Source organism: Nanorana parkeri, unplaced genomic scaffold (assembly GCF_000935625.1).
Source record: "Nanorana parkeri isolate BGI_ZX_2015 unplaced genomic scaffold, ASM93562v1 scaffold572, whole genome shotgun sequence".
NCBI lineage: Eukaryota > Metazoa > Chordata > Amphibia > Anura > Dicroglossidae > Nanorana > Nanorana parkeri.
Window position 1 is genome coordinate 643,715 of NW_017306840.1, and position 26,886 is coordinate 670,600.

A 26,886-nucleotide genomic window follows, 5' to 3' on the forward strand; every position below is an offset into this window, starting at 1 on the left:
ACAGGTAACAAGGTTCAAAACAAGATTCAGGACTCACAGGTAACAAGGTTCAAAACAGGATTCAGGACTCACAGGTAACAAGGTTCAAAAACAGGATTCAGGACTCACAGGTAACAAGGTTCAAAACAGGATTCATGACTCACAGGTAACAAGGTTAAAAACCGTATTCAGGACTCACAGGTAACAAGGTTTAACCTCTTGCCGTCCGCCCGTAGTAGAAAAACGGACGGACGGCACTGCTGCATCTGCGGGTTGCCGTCTCCAGACGGCAATTTTTTTCTGCTCGCGCGCGCCCCCTAGCGGGCACGCACGGGCAGAAAAGACCCGACCAAAACAAATAGGAAACAAGGTTCCAACAGGGTTCTGGGTTCAGGACAAACAAGGTTCAAACAGGTTCTGGACAAACATTAACAATACTGAGCCATTGTCCTGACTGCAGGGAGGGTGTAAATACCCTCCCAGGAAGCACCAGGTGATGGCTAAGTGCTGGGAGACACCCGCAGGTGAGCACTGGAACTGCAGGGTTAGCTCCAGCGCCACCTGGAGGCGCTCTGGATCCTGACAGTATGTGTGTAGAGACACACAAGGAGAAATTGTGTTCTGGCCTGTCTGGCCTCACAGACAAGCGCTTTGACTGGATTGACGTCCAATGGAAAGTGAGTTGGTTACTGTCTTGCTCAGAGGATGACAGTGCTTGAATAGGCAGAGAGCCTGTACAGCCCAAGCTGTGCAACTCGATTTAGGAGGCTGAATTTATACTATTCTTTGATATGCTAAGAACCCCTGCAAGGAAACCCTTGTGTAACTAACTTTTATTGACAAAGAAAGTGATCAGGAGCCCTTAAGTGCATGTTTTGGAGTAGAGTCCTTAAAAACTCTATATTTGAAACTAACAGGGTTATTCACAAAAGGGTGAAGAGTTTGGAGAAGGCAGGAGAAGTGAGCAATCCAGGCCAAAATAGCTGATATGGAAACATTCTCCCATTTAGCTCATTTTCTAGCTCAGCTATGTTCTCCTAGCTTGTTCACTTGTCCTGCCTTCTCCAAACTCGTCACCCTTTTGTGAATAACCCTGTAAATGTCCACAATATGTACAATCAAATTGGTTGAGAAAGCATTGCAATATACTTTAACACTTTTTATAATATATATCACTGTATATCAGTGTCTGAAAATGATAAAGTTCCCCACTGGCTGCTGGCCAGTCAGACTCTAACCATTACTTTGGTAACATCACACACTTTTCTACACTAGTGTTTTTCTAAATTCTCATAATTCCATTGTCCTATTCCAGGTTCAAGACACTGCACCAAAGTCATCACATTATGTACCATTATATTATTTGACGGTAATAACTTCTACACAAGGTTTGGCAGTTATAGTTTGATGTAAAATGCATATTAAACAGAAAAAAACGACCATTCCATCCTACTTTGCTTGGACTTGAACTGAGATTTTTTTGTTAAATATCCATAGCAATATACAGTATAGTAGTATTGATGTAACTAGGGATAGGCAAATCTTTCTGGGTTCAGTTGATGAACAGTTGTGTTAATCCTATGGGGATGGGGGAGAGGGGGGGGCAAACCTTGTTAGTAAGGTTTGGCTATTTGTAGGGCTAATATGCCAGCTATTTTCAAACAGGCATGGTAAGCCAGTACTGCCATGGAAAACCTGTACCAACGCTAAAAAAAAATCACTACTTAGAACAGTATATTACTGTATTTCTCCCTACACAGAACTGTCATCTCTCCCTTACAACTCTCACACTGACAATTTAACTGCTGTGAGCCCCCCACTCCTTTTATAGAAAGAGACCTGTGCCTAACATTACCAGTATTGCTTGTATATTGTTTGAAACTAGTCAATTTTTGTATACTTGCTGTCGAGTGTTATCTCGAGACTATGTTTGTTCTACTTTCATATGTTAATAAAAACTACATGCTGAAAAAAAAGAAAGAAAGGGACCTGGGTTATCTATTCGTTAAACGTATTTGTGAACCTGTACCTCATCCCTAGATATTACAAGAATATGTTAAGACTGGAGTGGGGAAAGTTGCTCCCATTTGCAGTAATGGAGGTTGAAAAATATCGGGAAGCAACACATACAGTATATGCTTAACTGGTTCTCATGCATGAGGTCCATTTCCATCTTACAAACATGTTTAATTCTCATCAAAATAGAATGGTAGACTGAGAATCCAACTAGATCTTCTACTCGTCATGATCGAACATGGTGAACCCCTATCATGCACAGAGCCAGCATCACGCCCTAATCGACTTTTTTGCACTTTACAGCTTTCATCACACAATCCCACTTGCTCTCTTTGCGCTCAGGCATCATCCTCTGTTTCTTTGTATTGTTATGCTGAAATAAATCTTGACTATCATCATCTTCTGCTTCTGACACAATCTCCATTTTCTGAATGATCAGTTTGATCAGTTCATGCTGTTTCTGCATAATGGTGTACAGATCCTTCATCCTGTGTTAGGACAGATGCACATACATTTAGCTATGGCTTTTGAATCAGTGATTGGTTAATTTGACATAGGGTTAAAAACATAAGCATATCAGGCTTAAAATATTCCAATGTTTTCTTTAATGATAATACGAAACTCCTTTCTGTATTAAAGGATTCATTATTAATTAAGGATTTTTTTTAAAACATACTGCCTTGTGAGGATGCACTGTGCAGTGTACACTCTTAGCATCTGTAATATGATGAACAGAAGAGACTAGCGTCCTGATAATGTACAAAATATGCGTCATCACTGGCCACCGTTTGGCCAAACGAGGAAAGCAGTGGGTACAGAAGAAGCATCAGCAAAAAGGCACAGGTGGCTGTGGAGTGACAACAGTGAGTGCAAAGCTGTCTTCCCTAGAGGAGAGGAAACCAAGTGGTATGTGCATACTTACACATTATGAAAAGCAGTGCCACAGGCCCACTCACTGGTGGAACTACCAGGGTCGCAGTGGTTTCATTTGCAACCATGCCCTGGCGTTCCGCCTGTTTGGGGGGGGGGGGTCCAGCGAGGAAGAAGAGGCCCCCCCGAGATAGTGCCGCTGCGCCACCTGCAGCATGTATGGGCGGCTGTGCGGCGGGGCTGGAGAGGCTGTCATTTGTCCAGCAGAATGTGGTGCAGGCACCGCCAGGCAGCACATTCAGCTGTGTGAGAGAGGACCCACTCCACTTAGCCCCGCCCCCTGGCCGCCAAGACGCGGAAGAAGGTGCTGCAGGAGAGGTAAGGTAAGTCTGGACCAGGAAGGGGGGCGGGGGGAAGTGGGGGGTGGGGCAGTGGCGTAACAACCGGGGGGGCAGCAGGGGCGCGGGAGTGCCTATACTGGGCATTTTCACGAGTACTCATACTCATGAAAATGCCCTGATACTAAACGCAGATACTGGTGTTCTGTGGAGAACGCTGATGTAGTCGAATTTGCCAACCTCAGCATCTGCGCTTGCGCACAGACCGGTATGGTCGAGGAAACAGGGATTTATTGACAATGTATTTTGTTTAAATCGTTAATTGTGACCGTTAATAATATTCCATCCATCATTTACTGCCATGGACGGTATATTATTAACGGTCACAATTAACCATTACAAACTAATATTTTGTAAATAAATGCCGGTTTCCTCATTAATCCCATCTTTAGTCCCCAGCAAGCGCAGATACTGTATCTGCGTTCTCGACAGAACACCGGCGCTAACATTTTAAACAAGTGGCTGCCTGAGTTCCGCGCTTGCTGGGGACCTCGGTAGCCTTCCTGTTAACCACACGGTGCCGGGTTGGGGGGCCCTTCATGGTTTCTTGCACCGGGGCCCTGAAGGTTCTAGTTAAGCCTCTGGGCCCACTCCTCCTCAGTTCCACTTAAATAAATAAATGACGATTCCAATACTTTCTGCTAGTATCTAACCTCAGTTCAGGTTTTGAGCGAAGATCAAGGACACTTATGGGAGTTGCAGTTCAACACCCTTTAAGAGAAGCAAACAGCAATAATCTCACCTCCACCCTCCTGCTACATGCTATGTATATATGATGTGGAAGCAGTGCGGTAATACATGATCAGCATTAGATTACTGTTAACACATGTCTACAGGGTCAGGTACAGCTGCTGTGTGATTGGGGTAGATATTAGGACCAGAGGAGGAGATTAGTACTGGTGGAATGCTGACTCAAGATTAAACAAAAAGTGCATTGCTCTGTTATGAAGCCTAAGGGATTTAGAAAAAACAAAGTTATACAGTACAAAATATAATATTGACTCAATACCACACTTCGCACACCCATCCCATAGACTGAATTCATTTCTGCCCTATGCTCTATAGCTGCAGTTGCCAAAGTTCAGTGATTGTTCTTTATAAACTACTGCATATGCTAACCTGTTTTTTTGTTTCCAGAGCTCCAGTTCCATCGTTGCATCATTTCCAGACGTTTCAACTTTAAAGCCTTCGCACTGAATGAAAAACTTCAGCAAAACCTGAGGAAGAAAGGAATTCGGCATTTATATATATTTATGCCTAGCTATATAAAAAGAGTTTTATCCAACTTTGACCAGTGTTAGTCTTAAAACAATTGATGCTGTGGAGAAAAAACATATGCACATTTTATTATATAATTTGTCCCGTTTATAATGACACAAAATGAAAGGAGAACTATGGGGTCAGTGTTTTTTCCCATAGTTCTCCTAAGGGTCACGGGAGGACACAAACTAGTGTCCTCCCGTGACCCAATGCTCAGTATACCGTGAGCTACAGCTAAGGCGGTATGTGTTTGCTCACTTCCCGATCTATTGAGTCGGCGTGTGACAGTTTCATTTTCCCGCGTCAGCTCAAACTATGAGGTTGAGTAAAAATCACTCACCTCATAGTTCTCCTTTAAGTTTCTGATACAAACCATAAATTACAAATAAAAAAAAAAGGCATTTTTTCTTTTATTCTGCACTTTTTAAAGCGTCCAAAAAAAAAATGGAAATAAAAAAAGAAGGTTAGCCTTTGATCTGGAACTCAAGAAGAATTTAGGGGGGAAGAAGCACTGGGGACTCAAGCGGTTCAGTACTGACAACGTTATATTCAAATAAACAGGCCCACAGCAGTAATGTATCTGGTTGCTCTGGTTCACAAGACATATACTGGTGCAGGATCTGAAGCGTTTAATACTCTAGAATGCATCCATTGTTAGCTTGTCCTTTCCACAACATCAGAATGCTAAACTAAACTTTGGATTACTTACAGAATTGATAGCATGTCCCCAGATTCTTGGACAATTGGGGTGCACAATGCAATTGACTATATCCACCCTCTTTAGGAACCAATATGGCAACTTTTTCTCTAGGTTTGTGTGCAGGCTTACCTATGTAAATAAATCAATCAATAATAGTATAACAAATTCAAAAACACGCACGTTAAAATGCCACAGAGAAAAAAAAAAGATATATACATTTATATATTCATTAAAAGAGGAATTGTAGCCTTGTTATCCTAATATTATTTGACACTCATTAACCATTGTGTGTTTACTTATTATAAACCTTAGAAAATGCTTTGTTTAGTGCAGTGCTATACCCTCTTAACCCTCTTATAAGATATAATAAATATCTACTTGAAAGAAAAACTTCAGGCAGAAGAAAACCTAACCCTTGCAGTGGGGCTACCCTTGGAGTGCAAGGGTTAAGTGCTCGTTTTCATCTAGGTGCAAAAATACAGAAAATATACTCACCTGATCCTCGGATTTGCCTGGCTGCTAGACTGGTCCCTGTAGCCTCTCTTCCCCTCCACTCCAGTGAGGGAATGTCCCTCAATATCCTCACATCCAAAACCAGGGGGGGATAAGGGGGGAGCAGGGGTTCAACCCCCCTCCCCCCAGAGTGTCCTGGCAGTGGCGTAGCAAGGGGGGTAGAGGTGGTCACATGCTCCTGGGCGCTGGTCTGAAGAACATCCACAGACGGGCATGGCTGTCTAAAGGGATGCCGGGGATGTCCTGTTTGATAAAACATCGGTGGCGGCTGGAGGAGAGCGGAATATATTTCATATTTATCAAACAGGACATCCCCGGGCATCCCTTCAGATGTACATGTAACTGCCTGGCCCTGGATGTTCAGTACATGCCACAGTGTGGGCTCTGCAGGAGACAGGGTATCCTTCCAGTGACCAGAATCATGAGGCTACATGGAGACAGAGCGGGCAATCAGGTAGTAGGGCCTGGGGAGGGAGGCTTGTATTATCTGTGAGTATACTTCTGTTTTTAGTCCTAAGTTCACTGTGTTGCAAAGTCCAGAGTCTAGTGCTTTCCTATGTCCCGAGTCTAGTGTGTTCCTAAGGGCAGGTGCACACCTAGGTGAAACCTCACCATGCGGCAATCATGCACGATTCCACGCGGATTGCCGCGCGATCAGGAGTCGCCTAGGTGTGCACCGATCGCACTGTGGGTGCCATTATTTTCTAATGGTACCCTGGTTGTACGGGGCGGATCACGTGGTTTCCCCTCGCGATTGAGCCTGTGCTTCTGAACATGCTGAAACAGCCGTGCTTCGTGTATCGCAAAAAAAGGTACATGTACCTTTTTTTCTGCAATTGCCGATCAGATGTCACCCCATTGAAATCAATGGGGCCGCACGGCAATCACGGCCTGCGTTGTGCAGGATCGCGTGATCCCAAGACGCACGTTCCAGGATCGCGTAGGTCTGCACCAGGCCTGAGTTCCGAGTCTAGTGCGTTCCTAAGTCCCTAGTCAATTGCATTCCTAAGTCCAGAGTCAGTTGCGTTCTAAGTCCAGAGTAAGTTGCGTTCTAAGTCCAGAGTCTAGTGCGTTTCTAAGTCCCGTGTCCAGTGCAATCTAACTCCAGAGTCCAGAGTCTGTACTGGAGGGCAGGCTCATAAATAGAACCTGCCACCTTCGAATGCTATCACGCTGGAGCTTGTTAACCCCTGTGTGATGGCAATAAAGTTAAGTGAAAAAAAAGTAAAAAAATAAAGAAATTAAAATAAATAAGATGATAAAAAGATTTTAAAAAATAAAAACAAAAACATTATTAATAATAATAATAATCTGCAGAGCCCAACTTGAGACCCCACTAGGCACCTGAGACCCCCACAGCCCACCTGAGACTCCACACAGCCTACCTGAGACCCCACAGGCTACCTTAGACCCCCCAGTCCACCTGAAACTCCGCACAGTCAACCTGAGATCCCTACAGCCCACTTGAGACCTCCACAGCCCACCTGAGACTCCACACAGCCATCCTGGGACTCCACACAGCCATCCTGAGACCCTGCACAGCCCTCCTGAGGCCCTGGAGACATCAGGCCACCACCCTAGAGCAACACAGAGTATGTAGCGTCATATTATTCTGCATTGTTATATAATGTATGGCTGGGATTTGTAGTCCTCTATAGCTAGTGGTATTCTGCATTGCTGTATAATGTATTGCTATGTGGTGGGCCTCCATGGTGGATCAGTGGCTTTATACCCGCTTCTGTGGTCCCTTCTTTTGGTGCGGCAGCACCCCTCCTGAACCACCATGGAGTGTAGGCTTGAAATCACTCAAGTCTTTCCTCCATGACATATTAGAAGGGGCATTGCCGGGAAAATTGAAGCAATCCCAGAAATGGCTCCTAAATTAACAAAGCAGCACTGGAGAATGAGGTGATTTGAAGGTGGATCAGGAGGGGAAAACATAGGTAAGGGAACAGTTTGTCTAGAGCATTGAACTATGGATTGATTTGTTGGGGGAGGGTGGCGCTAATGAAAGACCTGCCGCCGGGGGCCTAATTTTTTACACAAATACAGCTTTCTTTTGGTACTATTTAGAACCCGCTGGGTTTTTTAAATTTATTTGATTTTTTTATATAAATGAAAAAAGACCAAAAATTGTGGTATTTTCTACTTTTTGCTATACAAAATATCAAATAAAATCAAATTTCTTCCTCAAGTTAGGCCAAAATGTATTCTGCTACATGTTTTTGGTAAAAAAATCCCAATAAGTATACAGTATACTAAGCTGTTCGTGTGAATTGGTAGCTACCAATTTTAAGTCTCTTTAAAACATGGTTTTTATCCATATGGTGTCAAACAACTAAATCGGTATTGCTCAGGGTCAAGGATTGGTTTAAAGGATAGGTTTAGGAATGATATGGCTGGTATATATTTTTTCAAACCTTGGTGTGTCTGCTAGATAAAATCTTATCATTTTAGAAAGCTGAACCCCCCCCAGGAAATTTTTTTATCTACGGCCCTGTCCAATACAATGTATTGGACGTGATGATTCACGGGTCCCTAAACCGCCGGAGCAAAGGGGGAGAGAAGCTGCAGGGACCGGTCTAGCAGCCAAGTGGTCCCAAGCATCAGCAGGTGAGTATATATTTGTTATTGAAAATAAGCACTTAACCCTTGCAGTGCATGGGGTAGCCCCAGCGCAAGGGTTACGTTTTCTTCTTTAAAAAAAATAAAATGTATCAATTCTTATGAAAAAAATAAATACTCCCAACCACCACTAGTGCACAATACAAATACACATATACAATAATTAAATATATAAATTGTGGGAATACAATGCAAGTAACCCTATATAGTCCAAAGCCACACTTCTCATGCTTGTGCAAAGTGTTTCTTCCTGCAAATCCTCAAATCACCTTAGCTCTAGAGGAACTTGACCCACCAATTTAACCATCTCCCAAAACAGTTACTTTTAAGGGATGTCAAGTGTCAATGTTGACAGTGCGCTTATTTTAGCTCTCAACCAAACTTTCAATCCCTCAAATGGTTGTTGTCATAGCTAATCACGTGTGTAGATCCATGGCAACTGCATTCCAAATACATGTTAAAATGGCACCTTCCGTGCCTGTAAGGGATAGGAGATTGCAGTATCGCTTTAAGTGCTTGATACAGCTTCACCCATACTGGACAATGCCTCACTTTCTTTGGTGGACCTAATAAGTTCACACAGAGATTGAACCACATAAGGGTTAATTAATCAATGGTCCACCACCAATTATAATTCTTCAGGTTTAGTGAATATAAACAGATATAAAGAAATCCCAATGTGATTTCCATTTTAATAAAACTACCTTATTAAAAAGATTAAAAGCACGTACCAGCTAACTGCACTATAATTGTACATTAAACACAGTGCTCAAACTTGTAATTCTACTCTGCTCATAGATGCCACCACTGTAGATATTTATTATATTGAATAAGAGGGTTAATTAAGAAGGTACAGCACTGCACTGCAGATACTACATTTGAGGGTGTACAACATGTTGCAGCCAAATTGGGATAACTCCCATTTTATATTTGTTACATGTTCCCATTCACATAGCATAAGCTAAAAAAAGATTGAAAATGCTTCTTACATTTTAAATTGCTTTCACTTAGGGTACAGTCTCTAAAGGATTAAAATCTCTATTTGCTTCTCCTTCTTTGTAATGTTATGAGGGGCTGTGAGAGGGTAAATGATGGCTTTTTCATTCAAATGTTAATAAAGTTAATGGCAGAAACACAAATCAGCAAATTTCAATCCAATGTCTTTCTATAAGGACAGATCACTGTAAAAGTGCTGAGAAAAACTTGGATTCAGCCATTTTGCCTGTTGCAACAAAACATCTTAAAAGGTAAGAAATATAATTTTTCGGTATGCTGTGTGAATAGAAGCATATAGCAAACATATAGGGAGGTTTTCTCAAATTTGACTGCAAAAGTAGAAATACATTTTAAGGTGGTCTAGTAATATTATTTTTTAGTTTAGTAGCTAAGATGGTTTATATAATATGATTTAATATAAACCTTGGTTCTCTATATAACTAGTAATTATATATGTACATGAAAGACAACACATGCTCTATTTCTTGCTCAGTAATGCTGCAAAATGTTGAACCTTGCCGATCCTGCTTTTGTTCACAAGAGAAGCTTAAGAAAAACAATTGTGTTAAGTCAAGCAAAAGGGTACTTTATAATCCAAAATGAATCATGTGTTTGGTAAAGTTGATATTTGCTTCTTGATTCAAGTAAAGTGTAATCTTCAAAACCCAACTCCAGGTTCTAATCCCAACCACTACCTCCCACCCCCCTTTTGGATTGACATATTATATGATTTTTTTTCCCCCTGTGCATCTTTTTTTTTTAACTTTCAAAGAATTTTATTTTTCCAAACAAAAAATACATAATATAAGTGGTGCATACATCATAACACAGGGCATGCATGTTGAATGCAAAATACAGAAATAAATAAAATAGAAATGACCTCAATTGAAGCAAGAATAACAATTGGTGATACGGAACAGATGTAAAACACGGGACATACAGAACAATTGTATCAACAATCTAGAATAACAAGGTGATAAAAAGGAAGCCTTGTAGCAATAGGTATTCACCGAAGGTTACACCACAACAAAGATAGAACAGAAAGAGGGGATGCAGAAGAAAGGAAAGAGAAAAAGGAACAGATTAAGAAAATTGGTCCGGAAAGCTTGACCCCCCTCCCTGCACAGGAACCTCTGGAGAACTGGACATGCCAACATAGGACCCCAGGCTGCTAGAAAGTTTTCTTGTTTATCTTGTAGTATGCTAGAGAGTTTTTCATAGGTCATCATCCTGGATACATTGGATTTAAAAAGGTCAAAACATATCATAAGGGATTTCCAGGACCTAGCTATCAACATTTTGGCTGCTAGAAATAGAAAAGTTATAAATTTAGCTTTCTTTTTAGAAATGTCGATTTGTTTAGCAAAAATTAAGAGAGTCTCTAAGGAGCCTTATCCCTGTAATTCTGAAGATTAATGCAAAGTTTGTTAAAACAAATGGGTGTAATTTGGGGCACAGCCACCAGGCATGAAACCGTTTCATAGATTGTAGCTGATGTGAGTGTTCCCACATGAGTATTGACATTGCAACCAAAGCATATTATGTTTTTCTAAGCTCTGATGGCAAACAACTGTTAGGAGGAGAGGGGAAATATGGAGAGTCACAGATGAGAAGGTGCATAGTACTCTTGGCATTGAAGGATAAAAAGAAGGGGATTATTCAAATGGACCTGATGATAAAGCGCATAATGGCTCATCTGTAGTAAGGTGGCCATTGAGAGTTGGTGAGTGCATGTTTTTGCCACTTGAAACACAGCGGTGTGGAATCACTCTGGCACTTTCTATTGAAGACTTTGGGGAGTAGGTGCTAGAGTCCCTGGGCTCTGTTCAGGAGTGTTCATTTTTTCACCTAGAAGAATGAGGAGATCTTGAGAAGAAAATGACTTACTGCCGAGCATACCTCAACAGAGGAGATAGCCTGAAAACTATTTTTATTTTTGAAGCTCATGGGGCTATTTTTGAAGCTCATTTAAACATTTTTTCTGGAGGGGTGCTTAAATTTGAAACACCAACCTGATGGTTTTGACCATAAAGATTGGTGTTATGTCTACCTATGGGGTAATAGCATGTATCTAATGTTTGTTACAGATTGCACTTGGAAGTGCATGTTGGTTATCCCTTTCAGGGAACAGAACGGATGTGTTTTAGCTCTTTGTCTCTTCTACAGAGGAAAGGTTTACACAAAGAAATGAATTTACCTGCATTGCAATCCTTTTAAGTGCTGCATTTCGTTGTACCTCTGCAATATCACCAACAGCCAGACCAATCTGTAATTTACATGAAGAAATTGTACATTCACATGAAAAACTTTGATTATTTTGGAATGTAGTTGGTTCAGTTACATAAGTTTCTTTTCACATTTTTAATATGATGATTTCATAAATATGTTAAACATAATTCCTTTATTGGGTAACCCCATTTCTTTTCTTTCTATAAAATCAATCTGATGTGTAATATAGTGTGAAGTGTATAAAGTGTAATATAGGGCAGTAAAAATAAAGAAAAAAAGTTTTCAACGGTATTTATGGCATCTCCTGTCTGTTACAGGTTACAGACTCTGGAGGATCCCAGATCTGTATAATGTTGTGCTTCTGTTAAGATCTCACACTCAATGAAAAGCAATATTCCAGGGCAAAAATAAAGACAACTCAATTTAGAGATGTCAACTCATTTTGGCACAAAGTCTTGCAAAAGCATAAGACAGGCAAAACATTTATTTTTTGCAAAGGTTCATTATTTCATTTCCATGACTTACAATATAAAAATGAAAGACAGTTGGAGTTACCCTTTACATTTTAGGTACAAGCTTTAACTTTTTGTATCTTACAAGTCTCTGTTATTTTAGTTCAACAAAACATTGATATTTTGGGAGATGGACATTGATCAACCATTTATCAGTTACCAAATTATAGACTGTTATTATTTGGTAGTGAAAGTGGGAATGCTATATGGCGATGTAATGTCATACTGCTCTAATGAGAATCTGCTCAATAAGATGAGCTAACTACGTTAGGTATAGAACAATTATTTAATTTCTGCACACACATGTTTTTAAATATAACGTTTATATATGTTTTGAGGTCCGGAAGTGGTTAAATAAGAATTTGCAGAATCAAGTGAGTTAAAATAAATGTAGAGATAAAAAAGAAAGCTCCTATTTGTTAGTGACTACACTATGTAGCATTCTAGAGAGATGTCCATTTGTTTTGTGAAATCAGGAGCTGTAGTGGCAGATTTTGCTTACAAAGCCACCTGCTGGTATAACCTGGTATGGCAGCATAACCATACAGTTATCATAGGTTGGTTTGACAGCTAGTGCATCTAAGTTTTTTAAACTTTATTTCACCAAATTAAACAGCAATAAGATGTGGAGCAATGATTGGAACTGGGTATCCTTCTATGTTACTGCACATTATGATCGCAGAAAAATATTCTAACTTACAAGCAAATTCATCAATAGGATTGGGATTAACAGTGTGAATATAATTAGATGCACAAAGGTGAAAACTGGATTCTCAATTTGGTTGTCAAGGAACGGATGAAGAAACCCATCCTGATAGTTAACATCTCCAAGCATCATGGTAAATGTCTGCATCAGGGCTAATAAAGGATTTCTGAATGGAGTCTAAAAACAGAGAAAAAAAAGAATCAATCTATATAATCATGTATTTTATCAGAAACAATAAACATTTCATGTTATTTGTTTATTATAAGCAGAGTTGATATAGGTAATTTTGAAAAATAGGATAGAACCAACTATACCAGCAACTACGGGAAACCAGCTACTCAAGCAACCCCTTTAGAGGGAAACATTTAAAACAGTGCGTATAGAGATTTATACATATACAAATACCATTCCTACAAACCTGGGGGTAAAGGAGTACGAAGAAGCTCAGTCCAAATGCCAAGATTAAGAAAAAGAAGAGCACAACAATTCGTATTAATGTTCTCAGAATCTCCCAAAACATCACAATATAGATTCCGCATGTTTCAAACCTAAAGAGATTACAATAAATACACATTGTTATGTACAGTTAATGCACAGGTGCTTTCTTATCCCATAATATAGCTAATGTATGGCTGCCGGCCTTCTGAGCCAGGCTTTATGTGCCCCTGTTATTCCATTTTATATAATGCACAAGGGGTGAGTAAGTTCATCTATCCTCTTGCTGTCTCAATACAGTAATGTGTGTTGACAATTCAAGGTTGTCAAGGTTCTTCTCCAATGCTGTCATTATACACAAATGGCAGGAGGCAGACAAAAGGAAATATACTCATTCTTTGTTTGTTTCTTCAAATCGCATCCTGAACAGAGGGCAGGATAGAGATAATATTTACTATCTAAGCAAAACATTTATCTAGTGCCACTTCTGGTGCAGGTCCAATCAGTACTGTAACAGAATACTAATAAAGTTTATAACAAGTAAACCATAAATCATGTGACCCTAATACAATAATATTACTATACAAATAATAGGAGCACCCAGAGCAATAAATCAGAATGCATCTGATACTGGTTTTGCTTTAATAAAGTGAATTATGTTTGTTTGCTATGTGTTACTGCAGTTAGTGCCTTTTTTCCCTGCACCATTTATTGAAGAAAATGCACATGTTACAAGCTCTAATGCACTCTCAAGTGTTACAGGGGATATATGCCTTAAAATGTTTTAAGGTAGCTACTGTATAAATAGTAGACATGTGCACTGCCAAAAAATGTGTTTAGTTTCGTTTCGTTTTGATTCGGATCTGTTTTATTTTGTTTTTCAGGATTCGGGTGTGAAAGTCAATTCGGATTCGGAATTCGGATTCGGACGAAATTCGTTAGCGGTAATTCGGTCGAACGTTCGTTTCATGTTCGTTTTTTATTCGTTCGTTCGTTTGCAGCAAAGTGACATGTGAGGGGGGGGGGGGAAATGTTTTTCTCCTCTAATTTCACTTTGTTCTAACGAACGAAACGAACGTTCCCCCGAACTACCGCTAACGAATTTCGGAAATGGAAATTCGGATTCGTTTGCATTCGTTATATCTGTAATTCGGAATTCAGATACATCCGAATGTCCGAATTTCCGAAAATTCGTCAGAATTTCGATTCGGAACGAAACGAATTGCACATGTCTAATAAATAGTATGCTTGTCATCCAACCCAGCTAGAGCAGGTAAAGGTTGAAATGTGTATGTGAAGTAAAAGATCCTTCAACTGATCCTTAGCTGGCATGTGCTACTTGTGCCACTATATTCAAGTGTTCATATGTCTGTATATGGTAATATGTTCATACTTAAATCAAAGGAATTACATTTGATGTTCGGATATATTTTTACCTTTGCAGATAAATTAAAAAGTTGACCCAAGATGCAAATACTGCAACTGCTCCAGCTTGCCATTGCCAGAATGATACAGAGAGAGGCATCGTATATATAGATGACACAAACATGATGCTTGATATATGGATTGTCCAGTCTACAATATTACTGCCGTCCATTAGATAGCCGAGTTTCTAATCACAAGTACAAATATGACCTTAGTTAGCATTTATGTATTATAGATTTACCTAATTTCGTGCATGCCGCAGGAAGCCCTAAACATCTGAAAGACCATACCTTTACTCATATTCCACAGAAGCTACCACAATCCTTATCATAGAATTATGAGACAGGCAGGAATTGGGGGTAGGCTTAGACAATAATCATTGAAAACCACATATTTTCCATACCTATACCATTTTATATACCATAATTGCTAGGTTCCCAGAGCACTAAGAGTAGTAAAAGTGTGTGTAAACCCTAATAAGAAACAGCTTTTGAACTGTTAAACATACCAGTAAAAGGCTTTTGTCATATCTGTGAAAAAATACCTGTTGATCCTACCTATCATGAACCAAGTGAAGTAGAAAAGGCTGTACTCTATCATGACTACAACTGGGTTTAAAAAGGAGCGGAGTCTAAGTAATTGCCAGTATTCACCAGGGACCCTCTCATAGGGGTTTGAACTCAGCTGTGACCTGCCTCCAGGTCGCTTTCCCTGTTGCTGGCATACATAGCTGAAAGATGCCATAGGACCACAGGCAGAAACAGCCAGGTGACTAGTGAGGAAGCTGAGGAGCTGGCGAGAGTAGTGAAGAGAGATGCTTTGAAGTGCTGTGCCGCCCTGTTGCAAGGATTAAATGGAGCAAAGTCTAGCAAACAGATTATACCTGGAGTTGCTGGACCTAATAGTGAGGGCCTGGAGGAGCAGAGTTTGCAACAATGAAGCATTCTAAAAATTATGCCAGCAGGCAGTAGAGATGCTGGAGTTTATCTGGAACTATGCCAGTAAATAGGAACAAGACAGAGCATAGCAGGAGCAGCGGCAGTAAGCAGGTGCGACAAATGGAACATACCAGGAGTAGCATCAGGGGGCAGAAGTAACAGGTGGAGCATATCAAGAATACTGCCAGCAAGCAAGAGCAACAGGTGGAGCTTACCATGAATGGTACTAGCGCCCAGCGGTGGCTGACAGAGCATATCAGGAGTAGCACCAGCAGTAAGGAGCAACAGGCAGTGCATACTAGGAATAGCATCAGCTGTCAGCAGTGACTGGAGGGACTTAATTGGAGTAGCAGCTATGGGCATCATGGACCAGGCGGCAGCAAAAGGAGCCCAGCAGAGGCTAGGTAAGCTTGACATCACATGAACAAACATTACATGAGCGTTTGCCCATGGAGTATGCTGGCGCTTTAAAACTTTGGTCATGTGATGCAGACCCACCTGATTGGCATGGCTGTTACACCCAGGGAAAAACCTACTAGGAGACATGTTGCTGGAGCAGAGAAAGTAAGTAGTCCCTACATTAAAGCGTATCTAAACCCAAAAACAAATATCGAATATATTGCAAATTACTATTCCTGCATTAGTTTTCTTTTTACTTTATTTTCACCTGGTGATCCAGCCGTTAACACGCTTCCTGCGTTAGAATGGCTTCACGGTTATGGAGGAGCAAAGGAGCCGCCATTGGACAGCAGCATTGTCACACTGTGGGGAGGGTAGTGTTAGATGGACTAGCAAATTGAAATTGACTTGACTAACATATTAAATCTGAACTCCAGTTCACACTTTATAAGCAGTTACAACAAAATTTTTTTTCTTTTTTTTTCCATTTGGGATAAAGGTTTTACTTTTACATAAATTAATAAAAGCTGACCATTGTAAACACCCCTGTCAGTGTAAAATGGTTTGATTCAACCCTCTATCTGCCCTTTTTTTCTGGACAGCTTGGTCAGCTAAATGAAGTTGTAAAATAACAGACTTACTGGCTGGATCACCAGGTGAAAATTAAGGGGGAAAAAAGGAAACTAGTACAGCCACCACATTTAAGGATTGGTAAGCTGCAATATGTTATATTTTTGCTTTAGAATCTTGATACGCTTTAAAACTACCACAACATACTGTTATCAGTTTATATATTTTTTTAAATATTTGGATAGAGCAGGAATAATTAAAACCCCAGTCAGGTTCTATATCTGACATTGTATCCATTGTACACTTTACAGGTTTGCCCACACTTCATGCAGGTTGCTGTAGTGAATTGGTGGATGTTTCCATTATACAATCATAGGAAAATAACAATCCTCACCAGCACACCTTGTTATAGTGCTATGCAAAGGGATATGAATCTTTTCCTTTGCTCACATAAAGCAACCAACTCACCACAGCTATGGGTAAAACTATTTTGTTTTGGATGGAGAATAATTTTTCTTTAGTTTGGATACATTGGGGATGGGGAATACATGCCAGGTTTCCATTGTTGTCTGTGACTCCACTGGAAAGATCTACCTTCACTTCCTCTCTAGGTGATGAGTGTTTGACAGAATTGGAAGAAAACAGAAACCTACTCTATGGAGATACAAACAGCAATAAAAATCTGCCAAGCGAAATAGCAATTCTATACTCGATCTAAACATAGAAAATACATTTTACCTCTGGCTGTACCAAAACATAGATATATTTTGGCTTTCCTTACATGTTTTGCTTCTAACACATTGACTTACATGCTGGCCCATCTGCACGATCTCCTTTAACATCCCCAAAATACTCATCATCATTACAAGGGCCATACATGTGCGGGTGAAATAAGAATCCTGCAAAAAAGCACATATACACTGGCAATTATATCCCACAGCACAACTTCTACAAAGATTAATGACTTCAGAAATCATGTGGAATCCCATGATAGATTGAATGCCATTATTTTACTGGGGCTCCTCCATGTGGTAAACAGAAAGGGGGAACCACTTCCACTGCTTTTTGCCATTGTTTGCTGTACTGGGGCTGATTTACAAGGAGTAAACACTGTTCACCCATCAAGTAAATTTTTGTGTAGTAAATAAGGTAAATCTGAATCTGTTTCAATTATGTGCAAAAAAAATAAATCCTGATTTAATTTTTCCTAATTTCTGTTACATGATTAGGTGCTCAGAATAAACATATTTTCATCTTTTTTACTAAGCTAACAAAAGTGACGACTTCTTTGGTGGCTCTTTTGCTGGTGCAAGTATTCAAGCCTTCGGGTGGGTTGAATAGCCATTTTTCCCAACCGCATGTACATTCAGATAATGACAAGCGTGACGGAGATGGAGGTGTGACAAACTAACCTTTTATAACTCAGGTGTATTCCTTTCATTCCAATGGTAGAGGATCCATGACAACAGCAAGTACAGATAATGGCTGGTGTGCTCAGCAGGAATATGTACGTGCGTACTTGCTATATTATCAGGAAAAGCCAAAGATTTGCCTGTCAGAATTGCTCAGAAATTCAGCCGTGGCAGTAGGTGTTGGAGGTTGCTGTAGCTTTTGCTTTAAAATGGCGCTGGCAGATCAGTAGTGACATAAGTGAAAAATATAACAGGTGAGCCATTACACTACCAATGCCTTTGCATTAGTTCAAGTGCATGCTAAACCAAAAACTTAGAGTGGAGAAGTACTGCAACTTCTGTTGAATTTCCTCCACTATCCGGGGATCTGTTAGATAGAATTACTCTCACTTCCTGTAATGCTGACAAGAGTATCACCAGACAGGAAGTAAGGGAAGAATCTACAACAAGGACAAAGACAGCATTAAAAATCAGACAGGAGTATTTATTTTCTATGCTCCTCAGCTCTACCTAGTGGCAATAATGTATTGTAACACTACACTACATTTTAACTTGGAAAAATGTTATATTAAGAACAATACTTTTTTTCGTATTATTCTCCCCAAAACAACTGATCATAGGTTTTTGTAGGGTAAAGGGCCCTGTAAAATATTTTATAAATAAGTTAAAATTTAGTCTCCTTGTCATTATTTCTGTGCTTAGCAGAGTTAATAAAAAAGAAATGTTAGGATAACTAGGCATCAAAGTACTATTTAACCACTTGCTGACCGGGGTGTTCAACGCCCTTCCTGTCCAGGCAATTGTTCAGTATTTAGCACTGCGGTACTTTGACTGACATTTATTCCGTCATGCAACGATGTACTGACATTAATTTTATACCATTTTTTGGGGAGACATAGTGCTTTCTTTTGTTGGTATTTAATCACGACTGGGGTTTTTATTTTTTACTATATAATGAAAAAGGTACCATAAGATTTGAAAAAAAAGTTATGTTATTAAACATTTATTATTAGCCAATTTTTTGGTAAAATATAAAAGCTTGGGTCACTTCGGGTACATAGACACCAAACATGTCAAGCTTTGAAATTGTGAAAAACTACCATACCTAAATTGGCCATAGGCAACACTTTAAAAGCTTTTACTGCTCATCAGTTTAGTGTTATCAGTGATCAATGGCCCTACAATTACTGCTCTCACTCCGACGTTCTGGCAATATGTAACATGTGTGGCGTAATCGTTGTTTTCACACCTAGACACACCCGACGCATATTTTCTTTTATATGTGCGTGCATGCGGGGGCGGGAGACTTACATTTTTTTGGGGTGTTTTTTATTTTTTAATATATGACTTTGATTATTTTTATATGTGACATTCATTTTATTTTTTTACAATAAATTTTATAGCTATCACATAGGGGGCTAACAAGCCCCCTATGTGATAGCCAATATACAATGACAGGTCCTCTTTATGGAGACATCAGCGGGCTCTAAAACCCCTAATGTCACTTTGGGACCCCCAAAGAAGCTGATGAAGCAGAGATCTGCTTCACCAGCTTCTTCTCTGGTTATAGCAGCCAGGGAAATGACAGCTAAAGGCAGAAGTTAGGTAATACACATCGCTTCCACCTTTAGAAAGAGAGGGGGAGAGATCAGCGGTGGGGGAATGCTGATCTCTCCTCCTTCTCATTATAGGCAGCCGCTGTGCAGGTCCAGGGCCCGCAGGGGGCACAGCGGAGCCCGGGATAACCAGCAGGGGTGGTGGAGGGAGTGGGGAGTGCGGCAGCAGAGGGGAGGCACTGTACAGTGTAATACAAGCAATCGGCCAGCTTTAGAGCCAGCCCAACGCTTGTATGTAACAGCTGGTACTGGCTGTTTACATGGCCGACGGGAGGAGGAGGGAGAGAGAGGCTTTAGGGACCAGTCTAAGAACAAGCCAGCTTGGATGATCGGGTGAGTATAACTTTTTTTTAGCACCTAGACACAAACATGTAGCTAACCCTTGCAGTGTGAGGGCAGCCCCACTGCAAGGGTTAATAACATTTTCCCCCAGAGTTTTCAATAATGTATATTAAATGCTGTATCTGTATGTAGTTGCTTATTATAAGTTTCAAGAAAGTATTTTGTTCTTTCTACATAAATTCAACTTGGATGTCTAGTGTCAGGTTTGCTTTCATAACATGATGTTTGGTATCTAGAAGAAAGTCTAGATATTTGAAAAGTATGAAAATGAACTGCAGTTGATGTAAAAAAACAACTATGTAGTGTAAGGCCCCAGCTAAACAATCTATTCCATTTATATTATTGGTTTAATGCCCTGAAGTACCTGGAGTTGTAATGGTTCAGGATATGAATTTGAAGTCGAATTGTTTGAATGGCCCTCAGGTACCGTGGCGAACATTATCAGCAAAGTAAGAGGAATAAGTCCCATTGAGTAGATTCCAAGATTAAGCAGATGCGCCTTAAATCCATAAGCCCTCCTAAAACACAAAAAGTAAAAATAAGAGCTGAGCTATGATACAAATTAAACACATAAATTCCACAATGTATCTTCTTTTTTTTACTTTAAAACTTTAGATTTTTATTTTCAGTAAGGGGTAGGAAATATACAGCACAAACCATAACAATGACATTTGACATCAATTGCAACACTGTCAAGTATCCTGACACAGAGGTATATTCAGTACTGCTGTTCAGGGTATATACAATCCTCGACATCATAGTCATAAAAGTAATACGATTTCAAGTGCTTGGAGATCAGGGGGGTCAGACAAGATCTAAGGAGGATTATACAATCTATATCGGGCACTCTGTGCCAGGTTCAGAGAAAGTTTAGAAATAGGGAGGTGTTGCAGGAGAAGAATGTAGGGAAGGCTGTATTGGAAGTTGGGGGTAGGTAGAGGATAGTGTAGAGGGGGGGTGAGGGGTGTGGGAGAGAGCAAGGAGGAGCATTGGACTGGTTAATTTGTTCCAATAAGGGCACACGGTGTAACGTAAGAAAAGTCACACTATTTTCTCAAAATTCAGGAGCGGATTGTGAAAATTGAAGCATCCCAACGTTTGTGGAATAGGGCCCGTGAGTTCAATGTATAGGCGAGGAACTGTTCATGGTGGCAATTGGAGGAGACCTTACAGAAAATTTCAGGCATGGATGAGATGTTCGAGGAGCGCCAATTGTGGGCTATAAGAATTCTAGCAGAAAACAAAATATGCATGACAATAGATCTATGATGAGGAGGGTAAACCGAAATCTGTCAACCGATATGCTTAAAAGCTCTATTTCAGGCAGCAGTGGGCTTGCAATACCTGTAATTTTGGTCAGGAGCTTAGAGATTGATATCTTCTTTTTTCTACAATGGGACTATAGTCTCCAACAAAATTACACTTTTTTGAAACTAAGCTGACTCAAGTAGTTACTTGTGTGGCATTTCAGCAAGTATTATAAGAGTATTATCTATCCTAAACTACAAAAGGCCATGTAATACTTTAAAGACACACTGGATGAGACACTTATTTAACATATACAGTTGTGCTCAATACATTGCATACTCTGGCAGAAATTGTGAAGTTTTGGCATTGATATTGAAAATATGACTGGTCATGCAAAAAAAAACTGTCTTTTGTTTAAGGATGGTTATCATATGAAGCCATTTATTATCATATAGTTGTTTCGCTCCTTATTAAATCATGATAACAGAAAATCACACAAATGGCCCTGATCAAATGTTTACATAGCCTGGAATGTTTGGCCTTGTTGCAGGCACACAAGGTGACACACACAGGTTAAAATTTAAATTAAAAGGTTCATTTCCCACATCTGTGGCTTTTTATATTGCAATTAGTGTCTGTGTATAAATAGTCAATGAGTTTGTGAGCTCTTGTGAGCACTGGGCAGGCTAGATACTGAGCCATGGGGAGCAGAAAAGAACTGTCAAAAGACCTGCGTAACAAGGCAATGGAACTTTATAAAGATGGAAAAGGATATAAAAAGATATCCAAAGCCTTGAAAATGCCAGTCAGTACTGTTCAATCACTTATTAAGACATGGAAAATTTGGGGATCTCTTGATATGAAGCCAAGGTCAGGTAGACCAAGAAAGATTGCAGCCACAACTGCCAGAAGAATTGTCTGGGATACAAAGAAAAACCCACAGATAACCTCAGGGAAAATATAGGCTGCTCTGGAAAAAGACGGTGTGGTTGTTTCAAGAAGCACAATACGACGATACTTGAACAAAAATGAGCTGCATGGTCAAGTTGCCAGAAATAAGCCTTTACTGCACCAATGCCACAAAAAAGCTTGGTTACAATATGCCCGACAACACCTTGACATGACTCACAGCTTCTGGCACACTTTAATTTGGAGTGACAAGACCAAAATAGAGCTTTATGGTCACAACCATAAGCACTATGTTTGGAGAGGGATCAACAAGGCCTATAGCTACTAGAATACCATCCCCACTGTGAAACATGGTGGTGGCTCACTAATGTTTTTGGGGTGTGTAAGCTGTAAAGGCACGGGGAATCTTGTGAAAAGTGATGCCAAGATGAATCAAAAAATACTGGCAGACAATTTGCATTCTTCTGCATGAAAGCTGCATATGGGACGCTCTTGGACTTTCCAGCCGAACACTGACCCTAAGCACAAGGCCAAGTTGACCCTTCAGTGGTTGCAAAATAAAAAGTTGAAGGTTGTGGAGTGGCCATCATAGTCTCCTGACCTTAATATCATTGAGCCTCTCTGGGGAGTTCCCAAATGTGCCGTTCATGCAAGACAACCAAATACTTTGCATGACTTTGAGGCATTTTGCCAAGACAAATTGGCAGCTATACCACTATAGACAACTATTACAAAAGACTGCACGCTGTCATTGATGCTCAAGGGGGCAATACAAAGTATTAAGAACTAAAGATATGCAGACTTTTTAACAGGGGTCATTTTATTTTTTTTATTTGTTGCCATGTTTTGTTTTATGATTGCACCATTCTGTTATGACCTACAGTTGAATATAAATCCCTCAAGAAATAAAAGAAATATTTTTTGCCTGCTCACTCATGTTTTCTTTAAAAATTTTACATATATTACCAATTCTCCATGATATTCAAACGTTTAAACACAACTGTATCTAAAAACAAAACGTTTGTTATTCAGACAGATAGTGAAGGGAAATCTCTTCAACGGGACTCAGAAAGCAAAAAAGCAAACCAGGCAAGAGCATGCATGTTAGGTAATGTGTAGTTTCAACACTAACAGGTAGGTATTAAAGTACTCCCTCTGTTGATAGCCTAATACTCCCTTCTTCCCAGAGGGCTTAAGCCACCTTAAGAATCATCATCCAGAGACTGCACTTATTCCCTGGACTAAGATCATAATTTAGTCATGTAAAACCCTATGAGGTTATTCACTATTGAGCCGAAGGAAACAGCCGTAGCTTTGGCTGATCCTTTGGCTCTCTTCCGCCGCCAAAGCCCTTCGGTTCAGTCGAACCGAAGGGCTGCTGTATGGGCTATTCACCATAGCCCGTACAGCAGCCAAAGGCGGCCAAGCGGCTCAGCATATGCTTTGGCTTGACTGAGCCGAAGTGACAGCCTAAGCGAGGCAAATGGCCTGCCGAAGGCTGGCCGTTCGCCGCGCAAATGACAGCTGGGCGGAGCCATCCGTGATCTCACGGTTGGCTCCACCCAGTTGTTATGACAGATCAGCGCCCCAATAGGAAATAGTTGGGCGGAGCTAGCTGTCACTGCTAGCTCCGCCCAATTGTTTTTCTTTTGCTGGCATTTTTTTAAAATTATTTTTCATGATATTTTCTTTGAACTAATTTAATTTTCATACATTTTAAAACAATTTATCAACTTTTAAAACATTTATTTTTTTATTTTTTATTTACTTCACTTATTTTCTACTCTGCTTGGTACCATGGAGGTACCGAGTAGAATAGCCGAGCGGCATTCAGCTATTCACTCACTGCCGTTCGGCCCCTATGAAAATAGGGGCGAACGGCAGTGAGTGAGCTGCCGGAGCTTCGGCTCAGCCGATCGAACTCCTTCTGCACTTCGGCTCAGCCGAACATGCAGAGCATGTTCAGCTGACCAAAGGCAGCCGGAGACAGCCGATGTACGGCTGATTTTATCCGATGTACAACTGAAATCAGCCGTACTGAGCAGAAGTGAATAGCCGAACAGCGTTCGGTTCACTTCGGTTGGGTTATTCACTTGGCTGCCTTTGGCAGTTTTGTGAATAACCCTGCTAATGTCTGTCCAGTAATGCTTATACTCTATGATGCATGTATTTAAAGTAGCACTAAAGGCTATTTGTTTTTTACCTTAATGCACTCTCTGAAATAAGGTAAAAAACACCCTGCTACCTTTACATGTCCCCCCACCTCCAAACGCTTACCTACACTCCATGTTTACAGCTGCTGGCTCCCAGATGAGTGTCCTGAAGTTTCAGGTAAAGAGGAGGGATCCCAAGCCTACAGAGAGCAGGGCAGTGATAGACTGTTGCACCAGCCTATTAAGATACTGTGAGGCGGGAACACGGGAGTGGCTTGTCAAGTGCTGTGTGTGTGTCAATGGACGCACACAGCACAGTTCAATTCCCAGCTGGGAGCGAGCATGTACGGGTGTCTCCTTTGCAAGCTGTTAGGCAAAGGAGACACCTGTAAAAAGGAGGGGAGTGGGCCGTGGTACATCAAGTAAAAAAAATTAAAAAATAGGGAAAAAACAGCTACACAAGTACAAGTGGATCTCCTCTGGAGGATTAAAAAAACAAGAAACAAGGGTTTAATATCACTGACACAGCTTGGTTGCAGCGCTTTTTCTCTCTCTTTGACCAGCTAATTTTAAAAACCTATCACTCTCCCACAGCCTAGTACCCATATTATATTATCATCATTATTTTTCCATTTTAGATTTATGTATTAACAAATCCCTTTCAGGGATTTTCTAGGTCTTTTATATTTTATGTATGCAATATCTTACGCATTGGGGTGTTCATGTACCTGTCCTGATGATTGTTTACTGTTTTGTTTGCACTATTTGGCCCTGAATAAGGGGGGATATGTAAAAGCCAAGACACTGATTTTCAAATAAAGATTATATAATATCTATACAACCTACTGAACTGTTTTTGTTTCTCTCCTGTCCATTTTATATATTGTTTTAATCAAACAACCATTATCATAACACCTTTACTATACATACCATTTCATGAGTAAATATTCTTTACAAACTGGATGGGAAAGGAGTTCAACACGGTTGTGTTGCACCATGGCCTGTGTAGTGAAACAGTGGAGGGGGAATAAAAATAAGTTCAATTGAAATCTACACTGTGCATCATTTCATAACTCTGTCATTTAGCTAAAGATTGTATGTGATAGGAGAAAGTAAGGTCAGTCCTGCACATACTTTAGGGTCTATATATAAACAATTCCCACGACCCTGCACCCTGCAAATGTCTGTGAACATTCGTTTTGAGTGATTAATGCCAAAAATGAATGCTCTTAATATATATTTTTCACAGTTTGAATGTAATGTGTTGTAATAATACATTATGACCACAAGAGAAATGTATTTCCTATAACCACCTAGTGCCCTTGAGGTGGTATTATACCAAACTACATTTGAACATTCATTTTTGTAATATTTCACCCAAAAAGAATGTTAACAGATAGGGCCCTGCGATTGTTTACAAATAGACCCCTTTGTGTAGATGCCTGAAATCCGTTGTTTTACAACGTGGCCTTCGCATAGCTACTTATGGCAGCATCAGATGTGACAGTTTAGTGCTATATCGCTCTGACAGATTTTTGAAACACTGTAGAATACATGAAATCCTGCTATAATATTTATATCTAAACTCTACAGCGACTCTACATAACTCTAAAGTACTCTATGCAGATTAGAAGATATGATCCATATGAACTAATACATACAAGTCATAAAAAATAATAAATAATTGAATTACTAATTAGATAATAAACGTTATTAATAGATCAGTGAGGACATACACATATCCAGGGGTATCACAATGTCACTAACTGCAGTTATTCTTTAAGAATACTAATATTCGGAAGTTGTTTTTATAATGATAATGTATTGCATTTTAAAACTGTATTTTATCATTATACAAAATGTATACCACCTATGCTGAAAGGCACCCCCGTGCTAAAATCCTTTGCTTGCATGTGTTAAGTGCACTAAGGTTTTGTTAATGTGTTCTATTGGAGTCCCTTTTGAGAAGAAACACATTGGTTCCCAGTATCTGTATTGATTCTGCATCCATTGTTGGATCAGATTGCAAAGCTTGTAATGGCTAATAGCATTGATCGTGCCACAGAAATGGGCAACAGGGAGGCTTTTGGTATTATTATAGGCCAGGAATAGATAATGAACATTATATCTAGATAGAAAAGTACCCAAACGCAAATGATTGGATGATTGCTTAATATTGCTGCTTCTTGCAATGTTCTTAATGTAAACCTGTAGTAAAAGAAATGAAAAGGCTGCCATTATTGACACCTCTAAATTCTAGTTGCCCAGCTGTGCCTGGCTTCATTTTCTTCTAAACCATTAACTTGGAACAAGTACAAGGCCTCTAAAGTCAGAACTCCTCCATTTTTTCTTCCAGGAATATCCTTATAAAGTAATGGAGTAAAGTAATCAGGATAGCAGTGACTATCTATGACTAAGCCCATTATTGGGTGAAACATGTCAGAGTGAAGAGCATCCATGGCGTGAACCTGTGTACTGCAATACATTTTTCATCAAAGCTTGTGGTGTTAGACTTTACTTTTTTTTGTGAGTGTCAGGGGGTCTGATATTTCTCCAAAACCCCCTAGTGATGGTGATGTTAATACATATTTTAAAAAAAACTGTACAAAAATAATTAGAAAACAGAGATGCAAAA

At 40.0% G+C, this 26,886-nt stretch overlaps 1 protein-coding gene across 1 annotated transcript in view; it reads right to left on the bottom strand.

Moving 5' to 3' along the window:
* Positions 1 to 2,199: 2,199 nt before the first annotated feature.
* TRPA1 (transient receptor potential cation channel subfamily A member 1) overlaps positions 2,200 to 26,886 on the bottom strand; it is a 60,475-nt gene continuing 35,788 nt past the window's right edge. Inside the window, exons 18-27 of the mRNA XM_018562331.1 lie at positions 25,182 to 25,252; positions 20,306 to 20,459; positions 17,381 to 17,470; positions 14,676 to 14,851; positions 13,223 to 13,352; positions 12,799 to 12,981; positions 11,555 to 11,623; positions 5,233 to 5,352; positions 4,383 to 4,468; positions 2,200 to 2,483 (exon numbers count right to left, since the gene is read on the bottom strand). Coding sequence (XP_018417833.1) covers positions 2,273 to 2,483; positions 4,383 to 4,468; positions 5,233 to 5,352; positions 11,555 to 11,623; positions 12,799 to 12,981; positions 13,223 to 13,352; positions 14,676 to 14,851; positions 17,381 to 17,470; positions 20,306 to 20,459; positions 25,182 to 25,252 — 1,290 coding nt within the window. The 3' untranslated portion in view covers positions 2,200 to 2,272. The remainder of the gene's footprint in view (positions 2,484 to 4,382; positions 4,469 to 5,232; positions 5,353 to 11,554; positions 11,624 to 12,798; positions 12,982 to 13,222; positions 13,353 to 14,675; positions 14,852 to 17,380; positions 17,471 to 20,305; positions 20,460 to 25,181; positions 25,253 to 26,886) is intronic.